This window comes from Colias croceus, chromosome Z, assembly GCF_905220415.1.
Source record: "Colias croceus chromosome Z, ilColCroc2.1".
In the NCBI taxonomy this organism is placed as follows: Eukaryota; Metazoa; Arthropoda; class Insecta; order Lepidoptera; family Pieridae; genus Colias; species Colias croceus.
This window is the reverse complement of record NC_059568.1, coordinates 15,275,351-15,297,947: the sequence shown is the minus strand read 5'-3', so window position 1 is coordinate 15,297,947 and position 22,597 is coordinate 15,275,351. Positions and strand designations below refer to the sequence as shown.

The following is a 22,597-nucleotide window of genomic DNA, read 5'->3' as shown; positions in this document are numbered from 1 at the left end:
ACTATTATTATGTGACTTCAAAGAACGACCGAAAAAAGGTTACGCATCCGTATTTACGATTTAAAAAATGTGCTTACGCTTCATCGTAACTTTTGTTATTATTCTTTAACAATACTAAACATGCGAATATTTAAAAGGACATTCAAGGTATTTTTCTGCCATAACCTAAGGTCAATAACTTAAAATAATCTAGATGGATAATAACTACTACATGGATTTAGATACTTCATTAAAGAGAGATTTGGTACAGATAGCTACATGCAGATACCTAATGAAAGACTTAGTTTTATCCCACGGGAACGGAAACTATGCGGGTTTTTCTTTGAAAGATAGTAGGCTGTAGGGATGCAACTATTACGATTTGAGTAATTCTGAAATTTTCAATTAATTAAGCAGGTTATATCTATACATATAATAAATCTGTAGAAGAGTCAATTCTGTACATTGAAAATATTGAAAAAATAAATAGCAGGGGGTATTACTGGATCGATACCAAACCCAAATATGTGATTAAAAAAATTTTTGTCTGTCTGTCTGTATGTGAAGGTATCATGTGAAAACTAACGGTTCGATTTCGATGAAACTAATTACATCTTATTATCCTGGGCATAAAATAGGATACTTTTTATCCCGGATTTTTCCGGGAACGTAGAAAAAAAACTTAATTTTTCCGCGCGGACAGAGTCGCGGGCGGAAGCTAGTCTGACATAAAACTTATATACAAAATACATATAAAAGTATTGTAGTTATAATAGGAATAACAATAATTATGCATATTTACGCGAGAAAGTTGGTTGGTTCACGGAGAATTTAAAAAGCAAATAATAATTCTAATACATGAAAAGTTATTTAAATAAATGTATATTATTTTTGTTATGGGATAAATAATAAGTTTAGCTTTCTTATTTATACATGCGTTACATTTATATATAGTTCATAACTATAGAGTAAAGAATAATAGTGACATAAATCAACATCGTATAAAATTATTCAGTTTTTCCAGTAGCGTGTAAAAAATGTAGTATGTATGTTTATTATTTTTTTCTTTCGTTTATGTTTAATTGTATACCTACCTTTATTATTGCGAATGTTGTGTACACCTATAATTGATAAATATATTATATATACAATTATATAATTAGATTATGTCTTCCTATATACATATAATGTTATATGTATTTATTGATGTGTGTTTCATAAATAAATAGTAAAAGGCATACCTAATATACCATTCATAAAATTTTAGTGTAGGTTTGAACTAAAAAAATTGGACACGTGGAAATTATTGGATAAAAAAATAATTTTAAATATTTTAAGTAGTTTAAAAAGCAAACAAAAAATCACTTTCGTGATAGAGTCAACTGAAATATTTTTTTTATTATTGTTTTTACTATTAAGGGCTGATTTTTCAATCCTTGGTTAAAATTCATCCGTCCAATAAAGTATTACACGAACATTTTGAAATGTCACCTGTAAACTGTCATATACGGACAATTAGAATACATTTTTGAAATGGTAGTTTAATACGTTATTCGATGATTAAGTTTTAACCAAGGATTAAAAATCAGCCCTAAGAATAATAAGATAAAATGAAATTGTTGTATTGTCACCAGTTAAAAGTGTGTAAATAATTGAAATCGAGACTAAAGGGGTCTGTTATATTATAAAACAATAAACATTTAACATATATAATATACATGTGAAGTTAATATAAATGTGTTCAAAATTAGGTCTTCTTTAATAGTTTAAGTATTTCCTTTTAAATCAATAACTTGCGTGCAGAGGATATTTTTTAAGAATAATTTGGGCGTGAGCCAAAATAAAAAAACATAGAATTTTTGTCTGTTTGTCTGTATTATGTATGGGCTAAACTCGAAAAATAATCCTTTGACTACGCGGGCGAAGCCGCTGATTGAAAACTAATCTTAAATTTTTAAATATTGTTCTTATCAACATATATTTAGATTTTGCCGACGTATGTATGTATAATGTATTGTGCTGAAATTGTAATAATTAATCTCTACGGGTGTAAATATACTTATTTTAAAAATGTTACCTACTCCTAATTTAACGTGTTAACTACATTTTAAAATTAATTTGCGCTCTAATTAACAGTCATTGAGCTAGTATTCGTCGTCAGTCCCTCGTGATATCAATATATGCCTTAAATGGAACCGTACATGATTGATCATGTACGACATTCCTCAAAAATTGAATAAAGTGTGCCTTCATAATGCCAGACTGTATAGTGTCAGTGCCAATCCCAGTGCTCGCACACGGCAGTTATATCTTGTCGGAAAAAAATAACATTCGCGTGATTTACGAGGCATCTGATTTCAACATGTGTCCTCTAGAGTTGCCTCATGTAAATTATTTCGTGCACAAAACATTGTTACCTTTGACCACCTTTGACCTTATAGCGATTTAAATAGATTTAACGCCATCTATTTCAGCCTAATGTACAATATTTTGTCGTTGTTTAACGCCATCTATTTCAGCCTAATGTACATCGTTTAAAAAGATGCTGAAAGACTACTATGACTGTATCTATCTATATAAGTACTGTCTATGTATATTATGTTTATGTATATAATATATTCAATAAGTATGTATGAATAATATATTTAGTATAATATATATGTTTAGTATGTTTATGTAGGTTTATACTGTATATGTATATATTATATTGTAGTTATATACATATAGTGTTTTATGTATTATGCTTTGTTTTAATTCAGTTTTTTTTTTTTATAAGTTATTATTGCTAATTGGCTACCTTAAGTTATAATTTGTCCTTTGCCTGAAGGTTGCCTGGCAGAGATGGCTTTGAGCCATAAGGCCGCCATTTGTACATCTTAAATGGTTGTTTTTTTATGTACTTTCATTTTAATATGTTGTACAATAAAGAGTAAATAAATAAATAAATAAATATTTTGTAAGGTTCTGGGAGGGAAAACACTGTTTTATTTCTTCGAATATAAATGTTTTTTATTATGTATAATTATATTGGAAGTGTATGTGGGTGTATCAATTTTATTTTATGCTAGCGTTTGCCCGCAGCTTCGCCCGGCGACTCGCGGACTGCGAGGTCAAATAATTTTTTGTGGATATGAAACGCGGTAAAAAGTCCGCTACAACAATCTCCTTACCCTTTCCAGTCATAACCAAATGTTTGCGATACCTAGGAACATTACTAATATTTATTGTATTGCATACTTTTTGTTTTTATAGGGCGCAATAACGTTAGAACTACAGATTTATTAACCAATAATAAGAATATTAGAATATACCCTAAGCCTCAACCAAATCCTTTAGTTTTTTTTCACCAACATATCCAAACTTAATGTCGCGGCCACACTATGCTCCTCGCGCTGCTCATCGCTCTGCTCATCGCGCTGCCGTTATTCACCGCGACATTGCCCTATCTGGCCAAACCCTGCTCTACTCGCACGATTAATCGCGACGCTCCTAATTTCGCACTCGTATTGCCGGTCCTTTGACTCGCGCGCAAATACCGACAAAATAGGGAGCAGTGAGCAGGACGATGAGCACGACGAGTGGCACGACGAGTACGTGTCCACACTATGTCTCTGCCTACCTACTTAAAAAAAAACTCGTTACTTCCCATACCACTCGTCGAGTGTGTGGCCGCGCAGTTACAAAGCTCTTAACATTCCTGCGCATCGTGAAAGGATACATACACGTGTCACTGGCAATAATCAACACGAAAATGGTTCGTCACAGATAATCTATAATGTCCTCACCAGCTTTCACGCCATACCAAACCCTAAATCTAAAGAATAAAGCATATTTTCATTCTGCAAATAAATATTTGACGAGAACACGTATGGAATGTCGCTATATTTTAATACCGTCAATTTAAGGTAGGCTAACTTGCTAACTGCTAAGGTCCATAAACTCAATTGTTCCATGGGCTGATAGCTGTGAAAGCTATCCGCCTATTGTGTACAAGTACACGAAGAACAACTTGACTGCTTAAAATGTGTGATCAGGTTTTTAATTGTTCTGGATTCTGGCTAGCCGAATCAGGTGATGGTGAAAACTAATTACCGTACTTCTCAAAAAAATTTAAGGGGTGATGGATAAGTTAATAATGTAGAATCTAAATTATCAACGACATTACGCATCACGAAAAATAATCATAATAATAAAAAATAATATATACCTAATAACTGCGTTAAAAACAACGGACTTCAAAAACGGAAAAGGTTTCATGTTGGTGGTCTAGTGCTTTGTGTTTGGCACCGACTTCAAACCTATTTTATAAATAGCACATTTAAATAATAAGTAGTAATTAATAATATCAAATCTATTTTATTTTTTACTTTTCCGTTTTTGAAGTCGCTTGTAACGCAGTTACTTTTATTTAATAGGTACTTTTTAGTGTATTTTTCAACACACACTTAACAAAACTCGATAAAGTTGAGTCAATATAATATTATTACTGAGTTCCTATGGCCACCTTCCGATTCCATCATCTGATCAGCTCTATGTCATGATAATGTTTCATCGCTATCCAATTTACATACGACATACGTATACAAAATTTCAGCTCAATCGGTTACCGGGAAGTGAATCAAAGTTACTTACTACATTTCAATTAAGTCATCGAGTACAGATGCGAGACAAAAATGCGCATAAAATAAAAACTACTGGGCCTATCCAAATAAAATTTTTATGGCACCAAGACGAAACCCTCCTGCATCGAACAAAAATATAATCACGTAAATCGGTTTAGAAACCTCGGAGTAATCGTACATTGTACATACATAAAAAAATATACCGGCTGAAGTGATAACCTCCTCCTTTTTTTTAAACTAGTTAGTTAGGTACCTATATTATATACCTAGTTTAATACCTGTAAAAAATGATGAGTCGTTAAATTAAAGTTTATTGACTAGACTATTGTTTTTCTTTTTCTTGTTTTGTACCTAAAGTTTATGAACTTTTGGCGAGTATGTACTTACAATTTTGGGGGTTCTAACCCCCTTCGAACGGGATGCCTTTATTCTTGCTTGTAATCGTTTAAGCATTTGCAATAAATTAATGGACAAAATAATACCTTTATTCAGCTCGATGAAGGTCATTCTGAAGAGGATTTAATATTAACTTTTTGGTTCAGACGTTCTCACTTTTCATTATTTTCTCAAAGAACAGTGAACACGCAGACCGCAGTTCGTCCATGATAGCGATTTTCTTAATTATTCCTTTTTCTTACACTCTTTTCAAAAAAATTTTGGCGCCATCCGGTAATCCACAGATAACGATAACACTTACAGCATTAATTAAATCATTGGCTCTAGTATTCATAAAAATAAAATCCAACAATATTTTGATAAATGCTACAGCCAAAAATCTGATTATTACTGTGATGATTATTATTTATTATTCAAAATATTATATAACGCGCAATTTGCTTCAAAAATATATCTTTGGAACCATAGAATAAACACACGGGAAATGGAACGTTCCCGTCAAATGTAGTTATAATGCGACCAAAACAAAGAGTCTCTCAAAAAGATTGAATCTGGTTAGGTTTATTGATTACTTCAACTTACATGTATAATTCTAACCTCCTGCCGCCTGCAATATTTTAGCTGATTTTAGCTGAAAACATTATTTTTTTATGTATCAAAGTTGCAATGTAGACAAATAAATACTATTTTAAATCAATTTTAGGTTTCGTTCTAATTTCTATATTGACATCGAGTTCGTCATCGGTTTAATAGGATTTAAGAAGTTTCAAAATAGTGTTAATATTTTTCGCAAATTCATAAAAAAATTAAATACTAGTAGACACAAAACAAGCTTTCAACGTTGAAAAATAATATTTATAGGTATAATAATATGAGTAGCCCTAGTTTACCTGCGGATTGTTCAAAGCAATGGGAAATTTTGTTGTTGTTGTTATCGTCAGAAGAGAAAAAAATCGATAGAACTACAGAAAATGAAATCGATACTATGAATTATTACTACAACAATGAAGGTGTTAAGTAAGTAAACAATTTTTAATTTTCACACAGATATGATATTAGTTTATTAATTAATAATTAATTTGTAAATTAAAAAATTACCTACCTATGTTGATAAAATTATGAACAAGGTATAGGTTACACAGCTAATTTGCACTGTCTCAAACAGTATTTAATAGTCCGAGTATAGTAGGTATTGTTTTGTTTAATTATAATAGCACATACTAAGTTGTAGATGCTAAGTTTTACTATAAAATACCATGATTTCTTAAAAATAAAAACAACCAAATAGATGTCTTGATTTTTAGTGTGTAAATACTTATCCCTGTGACACAGTAAGTACTTCTTTACATTTTGAAATAGAACTTCATAGATAACTTGAAATCAAATTGAAACACAGTGCAATATTTTTTCAGATTTAAATTATGTTTACATGCATCGGAGCGTTCACATATTACGTAACACATTTTATGAATATTTTTGGGCCCCCTTCTCTTCTTGTAACGCACTTTTCTGTACCGCGATATTCATACATATCTCTAGACAAGGCTAAAATAATAGTGATTACCTAAAATAAAAAAAATAATTTCCAAATAATATATGTTAAAAATAATACAGTAGTCTTCACACAGTTCATAAATATTAACTAATTAAAAATACATTCAACAGGAAAATCCTATCTCAGTGGTTGCAGCAAATGAATTTAAGCTATGCCAGGAAAACAAGTGACAGCGATACAGCTTTAAAATGTAACCATGTGTCATTGCTCTGGAGGCAGAAAGGCAACGACAAATATCACGAAAATCTCATCGAAGAAAGCTACCAATGTTACTCAAAAAGTGTTATATATGCCAAGCAAAACGAAACAGAATATGCTTTGGCACTTGCAAATAGATCGGCCGCACTGTTACGGCTAAAAAGATTTAAGGTGATTTATTTATATGTTTTAATATATGTAGATATAGAACATTTTAATGCACTAAAGAAATTTTATGTGTGGAAGAACAATAATTATGGCAAATGTGCAAATTCAAATTGTCTTTATTTGCTGAATGTAGTTACATAGCTGAGGTACAAATTTTATAAGTTCTTAGACATTCTACTCGTAGTTGAGCGTGCAAATTGCCGTGCACTAATACATATACATACTTGTATTTCCATTCATGAAGTAATTCAATTTATAAATAAGCAAACTTTAATTATTGTTATATGTATATAATGGTGGATTTACATCAAACAAACAGAGACATAAAACTAGAGCAAGAGAACTCTTTCATGATCTTTAAATGTAAACAAAAACTTGTATTCAGTATTGTTTAGTATTAGAACATTGCTTAAAATATTTTCAAATGCACTACAAACAACGAAACAATGCTGTATAGTGGTGATAGAAGGAGCATTCGTTCGTCTGATGCAAATCCACCATTGCATATTAAAACAAATGACTTAACATTCGCAGGAGTGCCTCTCGGACATCAAACTATCAGTCAAGAATGGGTACAAGAGAGAACTCCTGCACAAGCTTATGTTACGTCGAGCTGATTGCTACATCGAACTTCGCCAACGAACGGAGGCCCAAGGGTCCATCAATGATGCCTCAGAACATGCACATTCGCTTAAACTATCAACTTCACAGATAGGTCTGGAAAGTAATCCATAAGCTCAATGTACATATTATATCTATACTAATATTATAAAGCTGAAGAGTTTGTATAGATGTATGCATGATTTTTAAGGAGAATTAATTTATACGCTACTCACTCAATCAAATAGCAGATTCAACTAGATGACTGCAACATAAGTATACATATTTGTGTAATCACCCCACTGATATGGTTTCTAATCCAATAAATATTGTTATAGTAAAACCCTTTTCTTATTATTTAGCTTTTATTATATTACAGCCTACGTCATTGATAGTAATTGTTATATTTATTTTGGTAGCCGAGTTTGAGCGTCACGTGAAGATGTTAGAGAGGAAGTTACTCGCTATAGAAGGGAATGAGGACGAAGATGATACGGTGGTGCTGCCTGAGTGCTACCAAGGGCTGAACCCTGAGTTCAACGCTGCCTCCAATGCTATTGAGCTGCGGTATAATTGCACTAATTTATAAACGCGAATATTGTCTTGGATGTATGTGTGTTATTCGAGCACTCGAAAACGGCTGAACGAATTTTGCAATGCAAATAGCAATACTATCAAATGTTTTACTTATTACAATATTTTTAAGGATTGAATCCTTTGGAAGCATAACTTCCCTATAAAGTATACAGGTCAAAACAAAAAAATATGCATTTCTGTTTTCATTTGCATTTAATAAGTGTTTTTTATTACAATATATTTAGATTGTATATTTATGCATTTAAGGATTAATAATATATTTTTTTTACATTATGTATCATTTTCAGACGCAGTGACACAGTGGGGAGGCACGTGGTAGCCAAAGAAGCGCTAAAACGCGGCGACGTGCTGTTCTCGGAGGAGCCCTACGCGTGGGTGACTCTGCCCTCCGAGGAGCCGGTGTGCGAGATGTGCTGCCAGCCGGACATCAACCCTCTGCCGTTAGTATTTAGAGCTAGTTTGCTTTGTAGTGACTGTCTCTTTGGTACAGTTATTGACGCGTGATCGTAGGACCTGGGTTCGATTCCCGGTGGAGACAAAGAAAAAAAAATGTCTCTGTCTGGCAGGGCACAGAAGGCTGATCACCTACTTGTCCCTAAAAAAATCGATCAGTGTAAACAGATGTATGAATAATGCATCTGCCCTTTACCCCACTTGGGGCCTGGGACTTCTTATCTGTTCACTGTGTTAATAACTTGCAGATGCAGCAGGTGTTCTCGCAGTGTGTATTGCAGCGAGGAATGTAGATCAAAAGCATACGCCATCTTCCATAGATACGAGTGTGTTGGGGCGCAGAGCGATCTGTTCCCTACTATCGGGATCGCGCATTTGGCTCTGAGGTGAGGGGAACAATCAAATAATCAATCAATCAGTTTGGTTAGATTGGTTGTTTGATAGGATTTGCTTTAGTTTGCTCTATTCAAATAATAGACGAATACAAAAAAGAAACACTTTGTAACTGAAAATTAAAAAGCTGTTTAACTTATCTAAGTCTCTTATTGTTCTTTATTATTTCTTAATACAGGGTGTTATTAATAAGCGCGTACAACGGCTTCCCCGCTCCACCTCAACGCTTACCGAGTTCGACAACCGCATCAGAATTGTTCAAGGGTTACGGGCGTGTGTGCAACATACAGATATACAAGAGCGACCAGCCAAACTTCTACAGGATGTTCAATTTGATCACCAACTTCGATAAGATGAACAACACGGATTATATACAGTATGCTCTGGTTAGTTGAAGGTTTATCTATACTAATATTATAAAGCTGAAGAGTTTTTTTTTTTTGTTTGTTTAAGCGCTAATCTCAAAAACTACTGGACCGATTTCTAGAGCACGTCTGCCTAGAAGAAGCCTATTCACTCTAGTCCTGAAGAGCTGCAGATTATAATGGTCCGGGAATACCGATAAGCTAAAACATTACATGGGCATAAAATGGTCAAATTCATGCAATTATTAAAATATATTAGTTACTCTTCATCTTCCTCACTTTGACTCTTTCCCTCGAATAAATTATTTATTTATTTTAAATAATTTTTCCATTTCCAGACAGCGACAATGCTAACGCTATACCTAGAAAGGTTCACGACATTCTTCGAGAGCTTTCCATCTAAAGTTCCGTGTACACTGAGCGAGTCGGAACTACGTTTGTTCGCGGCTTCTATTGTGTTGAGGAGCTTGGGCCAGCTTGTGTGCAATGGACATGCAGCTTTAAGTTTGAGTACTACGAGCGAAGATGGTAATGGTGAGTAAATCTATACTTAATAATATTGTAAAGCTCAAGAGTTTGTTTGTTCGTTTGAACGCGCTGATCTCGGGAACTATCGGTCTGATTTGAAAAATTCTTTCAGTGTTAGAATTAGCCCTTTTATCGAGGAAGGCTATATATCATTATGCTAAGACCAACAGGTACGGACCCACGCAGGTGAAACCGCGGAGCGCAGTTAGTAATTAATATATTATGTAGTTTAAAAAAAAACACGCTTTTTTTAGTTACATACAAACATGCAAGTGAAGCTAATAAAAACGTGTTAAAAATTAAGAATGTCTGTTTGTAATATAAAATATTCACATTTTACTAAATTGATAATATTCTAATATTATAATGTATATAGATAATAAATTTGACAGTTTTCCTTATTCACTACTTTATAACTGACAATAATTATATTATGAAATAAATATGTACTTATCTTATATAGAAAATATATTTATTATCTTACATTTATCTGTGTAGGTCGCACTTTCACTGAGCGAGAAGTGAGACGCGCTACAGCTATATACCCGTCGGCCGCCATGATGAATCATTCCTGTGATCCTAATATTATTAACAGGTACACACATACACATAACAAAGAAAGAAGAAACCTTTTTTTTTAAACGCCTGGAAGGAGTGAATCACACCGGAATGGCGGAAGACGCGGGTTCGAATCCCGCCTTATGATCGAATTTTTTCATAAATTTATATTTATAAAGCATTTGAATGCCATAAAACTAAAATATCAAATTCAAAACGACCTTATTTTGTAAAAGTAATACGCAGAAACGTAATATGAAGAACAGATAGACTATTATGTATACAGGGTGTAATCGTTAAGTGTGCACAGACGATTATTTCGTAAGTATTGCAGATATCAAAAATCTTTAAACTGATATCGAAAGCCTACCTAATGAATAAAATGACAATAATAACTTTATATCGATCTTAACAATCGATAATAAAATCTTAACGATTACACCCTGTATATAATGGTTTTTACAATCTCACGGTGGCATATGTAAAATAGGACACGATTTTTGTTATTATTTATATATATATATATATATATATATATATATATATCTCCACGGGCACTATGTTGATCAAACGTGCCATATAGTTAGTAATTATTTGATCCGTTTTCACTTGTTGATCCGGTTGGTATTTGTGGATCCATTGCCACACCACCGTCCGTATGTGGATCCGAACGGAGCCACAAGTGTCACCATCAGTAATAATAATAATTACGTGCTTTTTATACAAATCCACCTTTTTTGCGTTTTAGCTCTTGTTGATCCGATTCAAATGAGCCAATCAGAGCCCACCGAGCTCAGCCATTGGTCGCTTGCGGCCTTAGCCATTTGAAGGTTTAAAGACATTTATTCCCGTTATAGAAACGTATGTTGCCGTTCGCCTTCCATAATTTGTTCGGATCTTCGGGAGGGCAAGATAGCTAGCTCGTCTATTAGGATAGTGGCGATTTGATGTTGAGAATATAATATTTGTATTTATGTTTTTATGTAGCGCTTTGCGGATGAACATACACGTATTATAAAAGTATAATTATTTTAAATTCATTATTTTAGTGTCGTCGTAGATTTTTTTTAGTTAAAAGAGGATAGTAAAAGATAGTTTTAATGATTTTATTTTGTATAATTTGGAGTGGCGCTAATTTATTTTTGTAAGCACTCCCCCATACTTCTATTAAATACATTAGGTGCGGCTTTACTAACGTGTTGTAGATGGTGTGGCGTAATTTATGAGGAATGCAAGAAGTAATATTACGCAGAGATCTAAGAAGTGCTGATAATTTATTTTTTAGGTGGTCGATGTGATGATTCCATTTTAGAGAGCTGTCGTTTCGCAAACCTAGTAGATCGGGAGTCATTGACACAAAATTTCGAGTCATTTGTAACAGGATGGTGGTTCTACAGGGGTCTTAGTACGCAATGACAGAAAGAAAAATGATGGTGTGAACGCTGGTACCGGCGGCTTAGTCGCGTGGGCGTTAGTCAAACTCGTCGGAAAAATAGCGAAAGTCAAACGATTTGTAACACAAAAATTTTAGAATTTACCGATAGCCCATAAAAAAGATGTAGACGGTAGTGTCAGGCCATACTTTTCCGGTGTAACATAAAGCCCGCCATACCGACGCGAATGCGTTGATTTAAAAAAAAACAATTCAACCATTGTATTGTGCAATTCAAATCGTATACTTTTATTTTCTTAATCATTTACTTTGTATCCTTTATCATTAGTCACTAAAATTTATTTTGTTAACTTGCCAAATATAATGTAACATGGAATTTGCAAGGGAAGGCACTGCCTTCTGAGATATAGGAATTACCTAGTTCAGAAGGCAGAGCAATATTGTAATGTTATATTTGAAGTTACTAATAAATTTTATTTTATTTATTATTTTATTGGTACCAGGCTAACTTTTGCACAGGTAACCATCGTCGTGCAGCCATTTACGAAAATCACCATGCATCGCCATACTTTTCAGATGATTCTAAATGGTCGCCATACCGCCGAAATTATTTTGTTTAATTGAATGAAATGTTGAAATGAATGTTTAATTGAATGAATTTTGTTTACTATTTGTTCATTTGAGCATACATATTTTTCAAATAATGTACTAATACGGCTCAACTCCGACCGAATATCCTTCATATCATCATTACATCTGCAATCTTGTTCTAGCGGTTGTTTCCGTTTTCTGTAAGTAATTTAAGTATCAGTTGGCGTAGAACTCGTAGAAAACGAACTTAGCTTCGATAGATCGGGATGCGATCCACCGGCAGTACCCACTGCACCACTGCTAGTTAAACGTGTTGGCGATCTGCGTACACTCATATTTACTCCGCAATGGATAATTTGTGCAAGAATATGAGTCGTCATTTGTTTTTGACCTAAATCTAACATTTTAATTATTTTATCAGATTGATATCAGAATCAGGGCAAAGGCGAACGCTACACGTCAATAAATATTATGATAATTATCTTGATATTTACTGATGTATCTTGGGAGGGATCACAGCACACCCTACACCATCAATACGTATCGCGTCAGTACTGAAACGTTCTTTGTATGAGCCAGACGTGATGACGGCAAGATAAATATTGCGATGTAGGTCCTGGGATCAGACCACAAGGAGTTCCAGAAATCCAGCGATATACAGGGTTAGTTCTCAATGACCAGCCAAATTTTCAGAAATGGTTCAGAATCGATAACATTTTAGAACTAATGAAAAAAAAACTTTTTTTTTTAAATTAGATTTCATTCCTGTCCACCACTAAAAAGCGAACGTGTGGACATTACAAAAGCAACAATTCAGTTCAACAACCTAGATAGGTAGAAGTTAGCACACACATAAATTTGGCAATGCGCGCACGCACACAAGTGCATTGATTCTGGGGGTGTTTACGATTTAGGAAATTTTTAAGACATTTTCAAATGAATGCTATTATTTTTATTTAATTTTATTCGACAATAATGTTTCAAATGCACCTTTGGTTTAATATCTAGATCTTAATTTTAAGTTTTGGCTGGTCATTGAAAACTAACCCTGTATTTTGATCCGTCAATACACTACCCTACACGTCAATAAATATCGTAATCCGATAGTAAATATTGACGGATCACAATATGGATCTTACGTGTAGCGTTCGCCAAAGAGTTGCCCTGATTCAAGAGGTAGGTTGTTATTTGTAGGCTGCATACTACTTGAGAATTATCACCGTCACTGTATGACGAAAAGTTCGTCCAACTTTTAGGGTTCCGTATTTTTAGTTTCACAACGTTTTCTATAAGTTTCAATTGAATTACGGTCGACTTCTTCAACTTCCATAAAACTCAGGGGATTTTTTGGTAGCCCTAATTTCATATCCCCATGTCAATGTCATGCAAGTGCATATAAATGGAACAGATCAACATGCGACTTATGATTTGGTATATATAAAACGGAGTCAAGAAGTATTTGAGCATTTCAAAATTTGAACCGTTACGAAGTCGAGTTCGTCTAGTCTAGGCGGATTTAGCAATGTATGGAACATTAACTAACTATAATATGTTTGTGTACGGAGCCAACAAATACTGTAGAGTTTACGAAAAATTAATCTACGTTACTTAATATACAGTTTCGTTTTGTCGGATCAAATAAAGCTGTAATTTTGATAATATAAATGATAATGATCAACATACGACTTTGGATTTGGTATATAAAACGGAGCCAACAAGTGTTTATGGGTTTCTGAATTTCGGCCGGGCAAGATCTATGCAACCACGCCGTTGCCCGGAGTGGCAACGGCGCAAATATTTGGGCGATGTTGCCAAACGTATTCATAGAGAAATTGATATACTCAACATTTTTATTGCTAAGATCTCGAACTGAATCGACTCCGTAACGGCCGAAATTCAGAAACCCATAAACACTTGTTGGCTCCGTTTTATATACCAAATCCAAAGTCGTATGTTGATCAGATCCATTTATATTATCAAAATTACAGCTTTATTTGATCCGACAAAACGAAACTGTATATTAAGTAACGTAGATTAATTTTTCGTAAACACTACAGTATTTGTTGGCTCCGTACACAAACATATTTTAGTTAGGTATAATGTTCCATACATTGCTAAATCCGCCTAGACTAGACAAACTCGACTTCGTAACGGTTCAAATTTTGGAATGCTCAAACACTTCATGACTCCGTTTTATATACCAAATCATAAGTTGTATGTTGATCTGTTCCATTTATATGTACTTGCATGACATTGACATGGGGATATGAAATTAGGGCTAGCAAAAATCTCCTGAGTCTTATGGAAGTTGAAGAAGTCGACCGTAATTCAATTGAAACTTATAGAAAACGTTGTGAAACTAAAAATACGGAACCCTAAAAAGATAGATATTTGGACGAACCTTTCGTCATACAGTGCCGGTGATAATAATTCTCAAGTAGTATGCATCCTACAAATTACAACCTACCTCTTGAATCATCAGTTAATATCTAGATAATTATCATAATATTTGTTGACGTGTAGCGTTCGCCTTTGCCCTGATTCTGACATCAATCTGATAAAATAATTAAAATGTTAGATTTAGGTGAAACAAATGACGACTCATATTCCTGCACAAATTATCCATTGTGGAGTAAATATAAGTGTACGCAGATCGCCAACATGCAGTGGGTACTGCCGGTGGATCGCATCCCGATCTATCGAAGCTAAGTTCGTTTTCTACGAGTTCTACGCCAACTGATACTCAAATTACTTACAGAAAACGGAAACAACCGCTAGAACAAGATTGCAGATTTAGTGATGATATGAAGGATATTCGGTCGGAGTTGAGCCGTATTAGTACATTACTTGAAAAATATGTATGCTCAAATGAACAAATAGTAAACAAAATTCATGAAAACATTTCTGAGGTAAAAACACAAATTACCGAAATTAAATCGTCCAACGAACAATCTTTGAATTTAATTCGCCAAAATACGAATCAAATCAATGAAATTAAGTCATCAGCATGTATGATAATTACTGAACAAAACATATTGAAGAGTACTATTTCTCAATTAGAATCCCAGATAAACCAGGGTGAGAGTAAACTAAAATTACTGAAATTAAATCTTCAATCAATAAATCAGTCAGCCATGAGCCAACCCATCGGGTTTTACGTCTAAAAATCAACTTCATATAAATTAAAACTTAATCAAGGAACTACGGGACAGAAAGAGCCGCGAAAAAATGTAATTTTTGCTGGTTTCCCAGAATTGACATCTTATAAATCAGAGAAGAGGAAATCTAAAGACAACTACGAAATTTTAAAAATTACCTCACTAATAAGGTTCAGACCTACCGAAGCCAGTAAAAATATATAATTATAAATAAGCTTAAAAACATACTTCAAACTGTAGTACAGGTCTTGATGGTATTACTACAAAAGCAATTAAATTCATCAAAGAAAAATTAAATCATACCTTAAGCGACTGTTTTAACCAAGCCATAATTCAAAGACGTTTTCCGGACTCGTTAAAAATAGCGAAGGTAACTCCTATCCATAAGAGTGGCTCAAAATTTGAACCTGGTAACTATAGGCCAATTTCGGTTTTGCCAGTATTGTCAAAAATATTGGAGAAGATTTTACACACGAGATTAGAAAAATATTTAGACTCATTTAATTTTATTTCAGTGCGTCAATACGGATTTAAGCCAAAAAGTAACACTCTGTCAGCGACTATGGACCTAACTATTAAAATAAAACAGAACATTGACGCAAACAATATAGTTTTGGGAGTTTTTATTGACCTACAAAAGGCCTTCGATACCGTTTCTCACGAACTTTTAATAAAGAAATTAACATCCATTAACATTAATGGTAAAGCACTAGATATGCTGAAATCATATTTAAAAAATCGATAAATATTTCACAAATAGTTAAAATAGATAACCACGATAGCATTCCCTTACCAATTACATGTGGCATACCACAAGGTTCTGTTTTATTTTGTTCCCTCTATACATGACATGAAAGCGCAAGCACAAAATGAATTAAATAAATGGTTTCAATGCAATCTCCTAAAAATAAATATATCTAAATTCAAAGCTCATAACAAAATTATTCCACCATACGCTCCATTTAAAATTAACCGTGTTGTATTAGAACATAAAACCCACGAGAAATAACCTAGATTTGCGAATCGGCAGCTCTCTGAAATGAAATTATCACATCGACCACCTAAAAAATAAATTATCAGCACTTCTTAGATCTCTGCGTAATATTACTTCTTGCATACCTCATAAATTACGCAACACCATCTACAACACGTTAGTAAAGCCGCACCTAATGTATTTAATAGAAGTCTGGAGGAGTGCTTACAAAAATAAATTAGCGCCACTCCAAATTTTACAAAAAAAAAATATCATTAAAACTATCGTTAACTATCCTTTTTTAACTTCTACAAATAAAATCTACGACGACACTAAAATAATTAATTTAAAACAATTATACTTTTATAATACGTGTATGTTCATCCGCAAAGCGCTACATAAAAACATAAATACAAATATTATATTCTCAACATCAAATCGCCACTATCCTAATAGACGAGCTAGCTATCTTGCCCTCCCGAAGATCCGAACAAATTATGGAAGGCGAACGGCAACATACGTTTCTATAACGGGAATAAATGTCTTTAAACCTTCAAATGGCTAAGGCCGCAAGCGACCAATGGCTGAGCTCGGTGGGCTCTGATTGGCTCATTTGAATCGGATCAACAAGAGCTAAAACGCAAAAAAGGTGGATTTGTATAAAAAGCACGTAATTATTATTATTACTGATGGTGACACTTGTGGCTCCGTTCGGATCCACATACGGACGGTGGTGTGGCAATGGATCCACAAATACCAACCGGATCAACAAGTGAAAACGGATCAAATAATTACTAACTATATGGCACGTTTGATCAACATAGTGCCCGTGGAGATATCTATATATATATATTTAATTCGTCCAGGTTCTACAAGAACCGGCTGATAATAGTGGCGTCGCGCGAGCTGGCGGCGGGCGCGGGCGTGCTCAACTGCTACGGGCCGCACCGCGCGCGCGAGCCGACCGCCGCGCGGCGCGCCGCCCTGCGCGCGCAGTACATGTTCCACTGCGCGTGCGCGGCGTGTGCGGCGCGCGACCCACCCACCAGCGTGAGTGGGGGAGGGGTCTTTGTGGGTTTCTTGCGGAACTATGCTCTGTCCATATTATTTGCTTTTTGACAGCTTCACGCCTATGAAGGATTGTATTGTCTATGTTAAAATGTCATACAAATAATTATTGTACTTCATGGACAGGCCCCGCCCACTTAGTGATGTCTACACAGAATTATTCAATGATGGGTCGATAGATTATAATAATCGATAGAAACACTCTGAAAAATATATCCGATACAGAAAAACTCTTCTATTATGTTGTATAATTTAAACATAAAGACAACCAAATTGTAAGATAGAAACCAATAAATAATAAAATATTAGTTTAGTTTAGTTTTAACATAAAATGCATCGATATGTGGTCTTATTATTACATATCTCATTAGTACGTTTACGTTGTAATTATTATTTACGTACCTGATTCGATTTTAATAACTCAGGCCCCGGAACCACAGACACATTAGAAAATCTATTGTGTCTTGGACCGAGCAAGCCGCTTGAGGCCCAATATGATAATATTTTTAATGATATCGCAATCGATAATCATTTGTACATCACTTCTGGTATCACCCGTCGAGCTGTCAAGAAGCAATTCTTATAGTGGACAAACTATAGTAAGAATGAAGTGAAAGGAGAGGTCGATCTGGACAATAGAGCTAGGGCTCAGCGGTCTTTGTGAGTTTCTTGGGAAACTAGTAGGAATCAAGTGAAAGGCCAATCAGTCGAAATAAACGAGTCGACGTTGGTCGATTGTTTCTACCAGATAAATCAATCGATGATAGATCGATGGAAAGAATCGAAGGAACTGATGGAGTATAACTGGGGGCATCGATGTGGGTTTTCCGACCGTTGATCAATTAAAGCTTACCAGCCGAACAACCTCGACCGACGTCGGTGTAGATTGATGATCAATGGTTCGGTCTTTTAAAGCCGGCTCCTCATGTACCTGCCGCAGGGGCAATATTCGAACAATCTCGGTTGTACGGCGGTCAAAGTAATTTTAGCTGTTCTCTAAGTTGCCCCTGCTTGCGTCACATCACAATTAAGGGTGCAATTACAATATTTTCCCTGTGGCAGGTACGTTAAGCCCCTGCCGCAGGTATGTTGGTAGCCGGCTAATCAGCCAAAGGTGTAAGAGAATTCGCAATACTGCTTCGAGCGATTCTAACTCCACGATGCGATGACCCACGTCTCGTGGCGATGAGAGTAGAGAAAATATAACACAATTGTTAGTTAGGGTTTAGAGAGTATAATAATAAAAAATGTATGCGTGTACTAGTGTACACACGTAAGAAGTGAAACTTCTTTATGACCTTATTTTTCAAAAAATAATTTACTATATGCAACTTTACAGAAATACGTCGAATCACGAGTGGTATGGATAAGAAAAAGATGGCACGTAACGGAAAAATGTTACACTAAATTTTTTTCCAACCCTGATAAAGAAGTTTCACTTCAATAATTCCTGTAACAAGTACAAATGTATATAATAATAATTCGTATGCAGTTGGTGTTCAGCGCATACGCGTGCCAGTCGTGCAAGGGCCCGGTCTCGTGGCAGGGCAAAACGGCCAAGTGCCAGCAGTGCCATGCCGCCTTCCATCCGGAGAAGGCGCTGGCTTTGCTCGACCGCGCTGAAGAACTCGCTGTGCAAGGTGATTTATTTATACTTTATTGGAAGTTGCAAGAAAACGACGGTTATCTAACGACGATAAACTTTATGTTGACCAGCCCCCCTAGCCAAATAGCTACAAATTTTTAAGTAACTAGTTTTGCTAGAGAATTATAAGAAAATAATAATTTTTAGCACATTTATAACATAAGCTTGATGCCTATGAGTCTAGATATTAGAAATTTGTAAAAAAAAAAAACTATTTTTTTTTTTCTTACACATACCTTATAACCCTCAACAGACCAAAGTTTAACAGTTTAGTTTACAAGTTAAAAAAATATTCAAATGACATTTTTCAGCGGACAACTCGTCGAGTGCTGAACAGCGCTGCGAGAGGATGCACGCGTCGTTCCGGCTCAAGCAGCAAGTGTGGCACCGGCACCACGGCTCGCTGAGAGTCGCCGCTGACAGACTTGCTAGGATCTATGCGGACGTTGGTGAGTCTTGTAATCGGACACGCGCGCACACACACACACACACACACGCACACACACACACAAAAAGAGAAGCGAGAGAAAACAAGAACAAAAAAACGACGTGTATCACTCGGGGACTGTCGCGGTAAAGCTATTGCATGCTATGCCTTCAAGCCACACCTCCGCCCGTCGGAGTGGGGAGCGTGAGGTTTTTTCGTTACTGAATTTCTCGATTCGGTCCCCGCGCTCAAGGCCCGCGATAGAAGCTACGCAATAGCTTAAAAAACACCCAAACACATGCACACACGCATCCATACGCACGCACACACGCACGCACGCACAACACCTATACGTGCATACGTTTCGCATTTACACTAAGCGCACACACTTCTCAATGCGTACTCGGCGTAAATTCTACCTTACCCTAAATAGGTACATTTCAAACTGTTTTTTGCATAACTAAATATAAAGAGATAGGCCAATCCTCTGCGTAACAATATCCTGCATAATTTTTAGTGAATAATGTTTTTAACTTTTGTATCTTTTTTTATGCATCGTATTTCATTTCATTTTATTTTATTAAATGGAATTGTAGGAAATGATAGGATGATAAATGAAAGAGCATAATTATTTTTTATTCTTCATAATCTCAACAAGACACATATAAAAAATATGAATGTGTGTCTTATTATTATTTGTTAATGCATTGTGTGCTTTTGTTGGTTTGTGGACACGAAGATTTCCTAGAAATTCATTGACCTATCCGATCTTATATTTAGATATCTAAGCTCTATCTATAATATAAAAATTAATCGCAAAATGTGTTGGTAAGCGCATAACTCGAGAACAACTGAACCGATTTCGTTAATTCTTTTTTTTATTACATTTCCTGAAGTACGAGGATGGTTCTTATGGAGAGAAAACGTAAAAATGCACCACGGGCGAAGCCGGGGCGGACCGCTAGTACTGAATAGAAATGGAGATAACAATAAAAAAGAGATAAAGAAGATTTTTTACAGCACAATTGCAAATAAAGTCAAATACAGTAAAACAATCGTTGCAATTATATTTTAGCACTAGCTGTTCCCCGCGGTTTTACCCGCAGTGCTCCGCTTCTGTTGGTCTTAGCGTGATGATATATTATAGCCGCGATAAATGGGCTATCTAACACCGAAAGAATTTTTCAAATCCAACCAGTATTTCCCGAGATTAGCGCGTTCAAACAAACAAACTCATCAGCTTTATAATATTAGTATAGATTAAAATATATTACATTTTTGTCAACAGGTGAATTTAGCAAAAGTGTCGAGCTGATCAAGCAAAATATCCAAAGCCTCGAGTATCAGTTTGGTTCTTTCAGTGTTGAGGTAAACTATATACATTGAATATTTATCATCTGTATGAAAACCATAATAAATTTATAAATAAAATAAATAATATTAATTATTATTAATATAGCGATGAAATAATCATTTTTCAGGTGGCGCATGAACTACGCAAACTCTCCGACGTGATGTTGGAGAGAATCATACACTCGCCAAGACATACTGACTACAGGTAAATTATCTAACTTATGAACTTATTTGTTAATTTGTTAATCTTAATACATACGACCTTATGGGGCTAACATGTCCCTGCAAAAACCATTCTTATAATAATTTCAGAGACTGGTGTCTAGAAACGCACAAAATAGTGAGAAAGGCGATCCAACTGATGGAACTGAACTATGGATCGTGGGAGCCTCTCGTCAAACGGCTGAAGAAGCAAGAAGCATTCGTAGCCTCGCTGGTCGCTGACACCAGGTCCAATGACACTACAGACTGTATACACCACAACTTTCATTATAACCTCAAAATATAAGCTTGTAAAAGCGGTTAAAAGTAGCCATGTGCTAATTCAGACTATTTGTACCAAATTTCATATAGTTCTTATTCTGGTTTTTTGTAAAAGAAAACAAAATATATATATATTTATTTCTTACATACTTTCGCGTTTACAATTAGTAGTGGTGTTGTATCAGAATAAGGTTGCAATTGTTGTCTGGGTGTTAATTATCTATATAAGTATTTATTTAAAATTATAAATGTATGTTTATCAGCCAACTGGTTTCCATAACACAAGCGAAAGCTTAGTATGTAATCAGGTCGTGCCGTGTGTGAAAATTGTCGTGAAATATTTATATTTTATAATATAGTCGTAATATTATCCCATGTTGTGTTGTGAGTAAGTCGTAGAAAATACTGGAGGAATTAGTTTTATCTCAAAATTCCGCAGTGAATAATTGCCTCAGGAAATAAAGGAAGAAATATTTGAACTTAATATGCAGTCTTTAGAAGCACATTGCCTTTAAAGTAAAATATCAGAAAGGAAATTTCCGATAGTTACCTACAATAAAGTTAACTATCCCATGTTTTAACATGGAAAATACTAAACGTAACGGTGACCCCAGAAACCTGAATTAGAGAATTCCATTAAGGCTTAATGTAATTATAGAGAGATGTTATAAATTATACTGAATCTGTTTTATTGAGTTGAATTGAAAAATATCAAGCAATAAATCACTAAAACTAAAGGTATTTCTTAGATTTATGGCCATTGTTTTTTTACGCAATATTCAATGTAGATATTTAAAGAAGCAAAAAATGAAACACAAAACAAAGTTCTAGTGGAAGCGGGTAAGGCGAAGAATCAAATAAAATTGTAGCAAATGACAAGATGATAAATGGGTTACAATATAATTTAATTTTTGCATTATTTATATAATTTCTTAATCTTTTTCTTCATTAGTATCGTCATATTACATACATTTCAGTGTTCATGGGACATTGAAAAATATAGTGTTTGTTTTGGAGAAATATAACTTAATTCATTAATCATTTCTTATATTAAATAGACGGACAGTGAATACATAGAGTAAGTCTTTATAAAT

General features: G+C 34.7%; 1 protein-coding gene across 1 annotated transcript; it reads left to right on the top strand.

The window, feature by feature from the left end:
- Nucleotides 1-5,627: 5,627 nt before the first annotated feature.
- LOC123705531 (SET and MYND domain-containing protein 4-like) lies at nucleotides 5,628-22,305 on the top strand. Its single transcript, XM_045654357.1, has 15 exons — nucleotides 5,628-6,014; nucleotides 6,663-6,921; nucleotides 7,453-7,633; nucleotides 7,938-8,085; nucleotides 8,403-8,555; nucleotides 8,817-8,954; nucleotides 9,140-9,347; nucleotides 9,665-9,860; nucleotides 10,353-10,449; nucleotides 17,394-17,577; nucleotides 19,088-19,235; nucleotides 19,552-19,689; nucleotides 20,956-21,035; nucleotides 21,149-21,225; nucleotides 21,333-22,305. Exons 1-15 carry the CDS (start codon nucleotides 5,869-5,871, stop codon nucleotides 21,526-21,528), a joined length of 2,349 nt encoding a protein of 782 aa, XP_045510313.1. The 5' UTR covers nucleotides 5,628-5,868; the 3' UTR covers nucleotides 21,529-22,305.
- The last annotated feature ends 292 nt before the right edge of the window (nucleotides 22,306-22,597 follow it).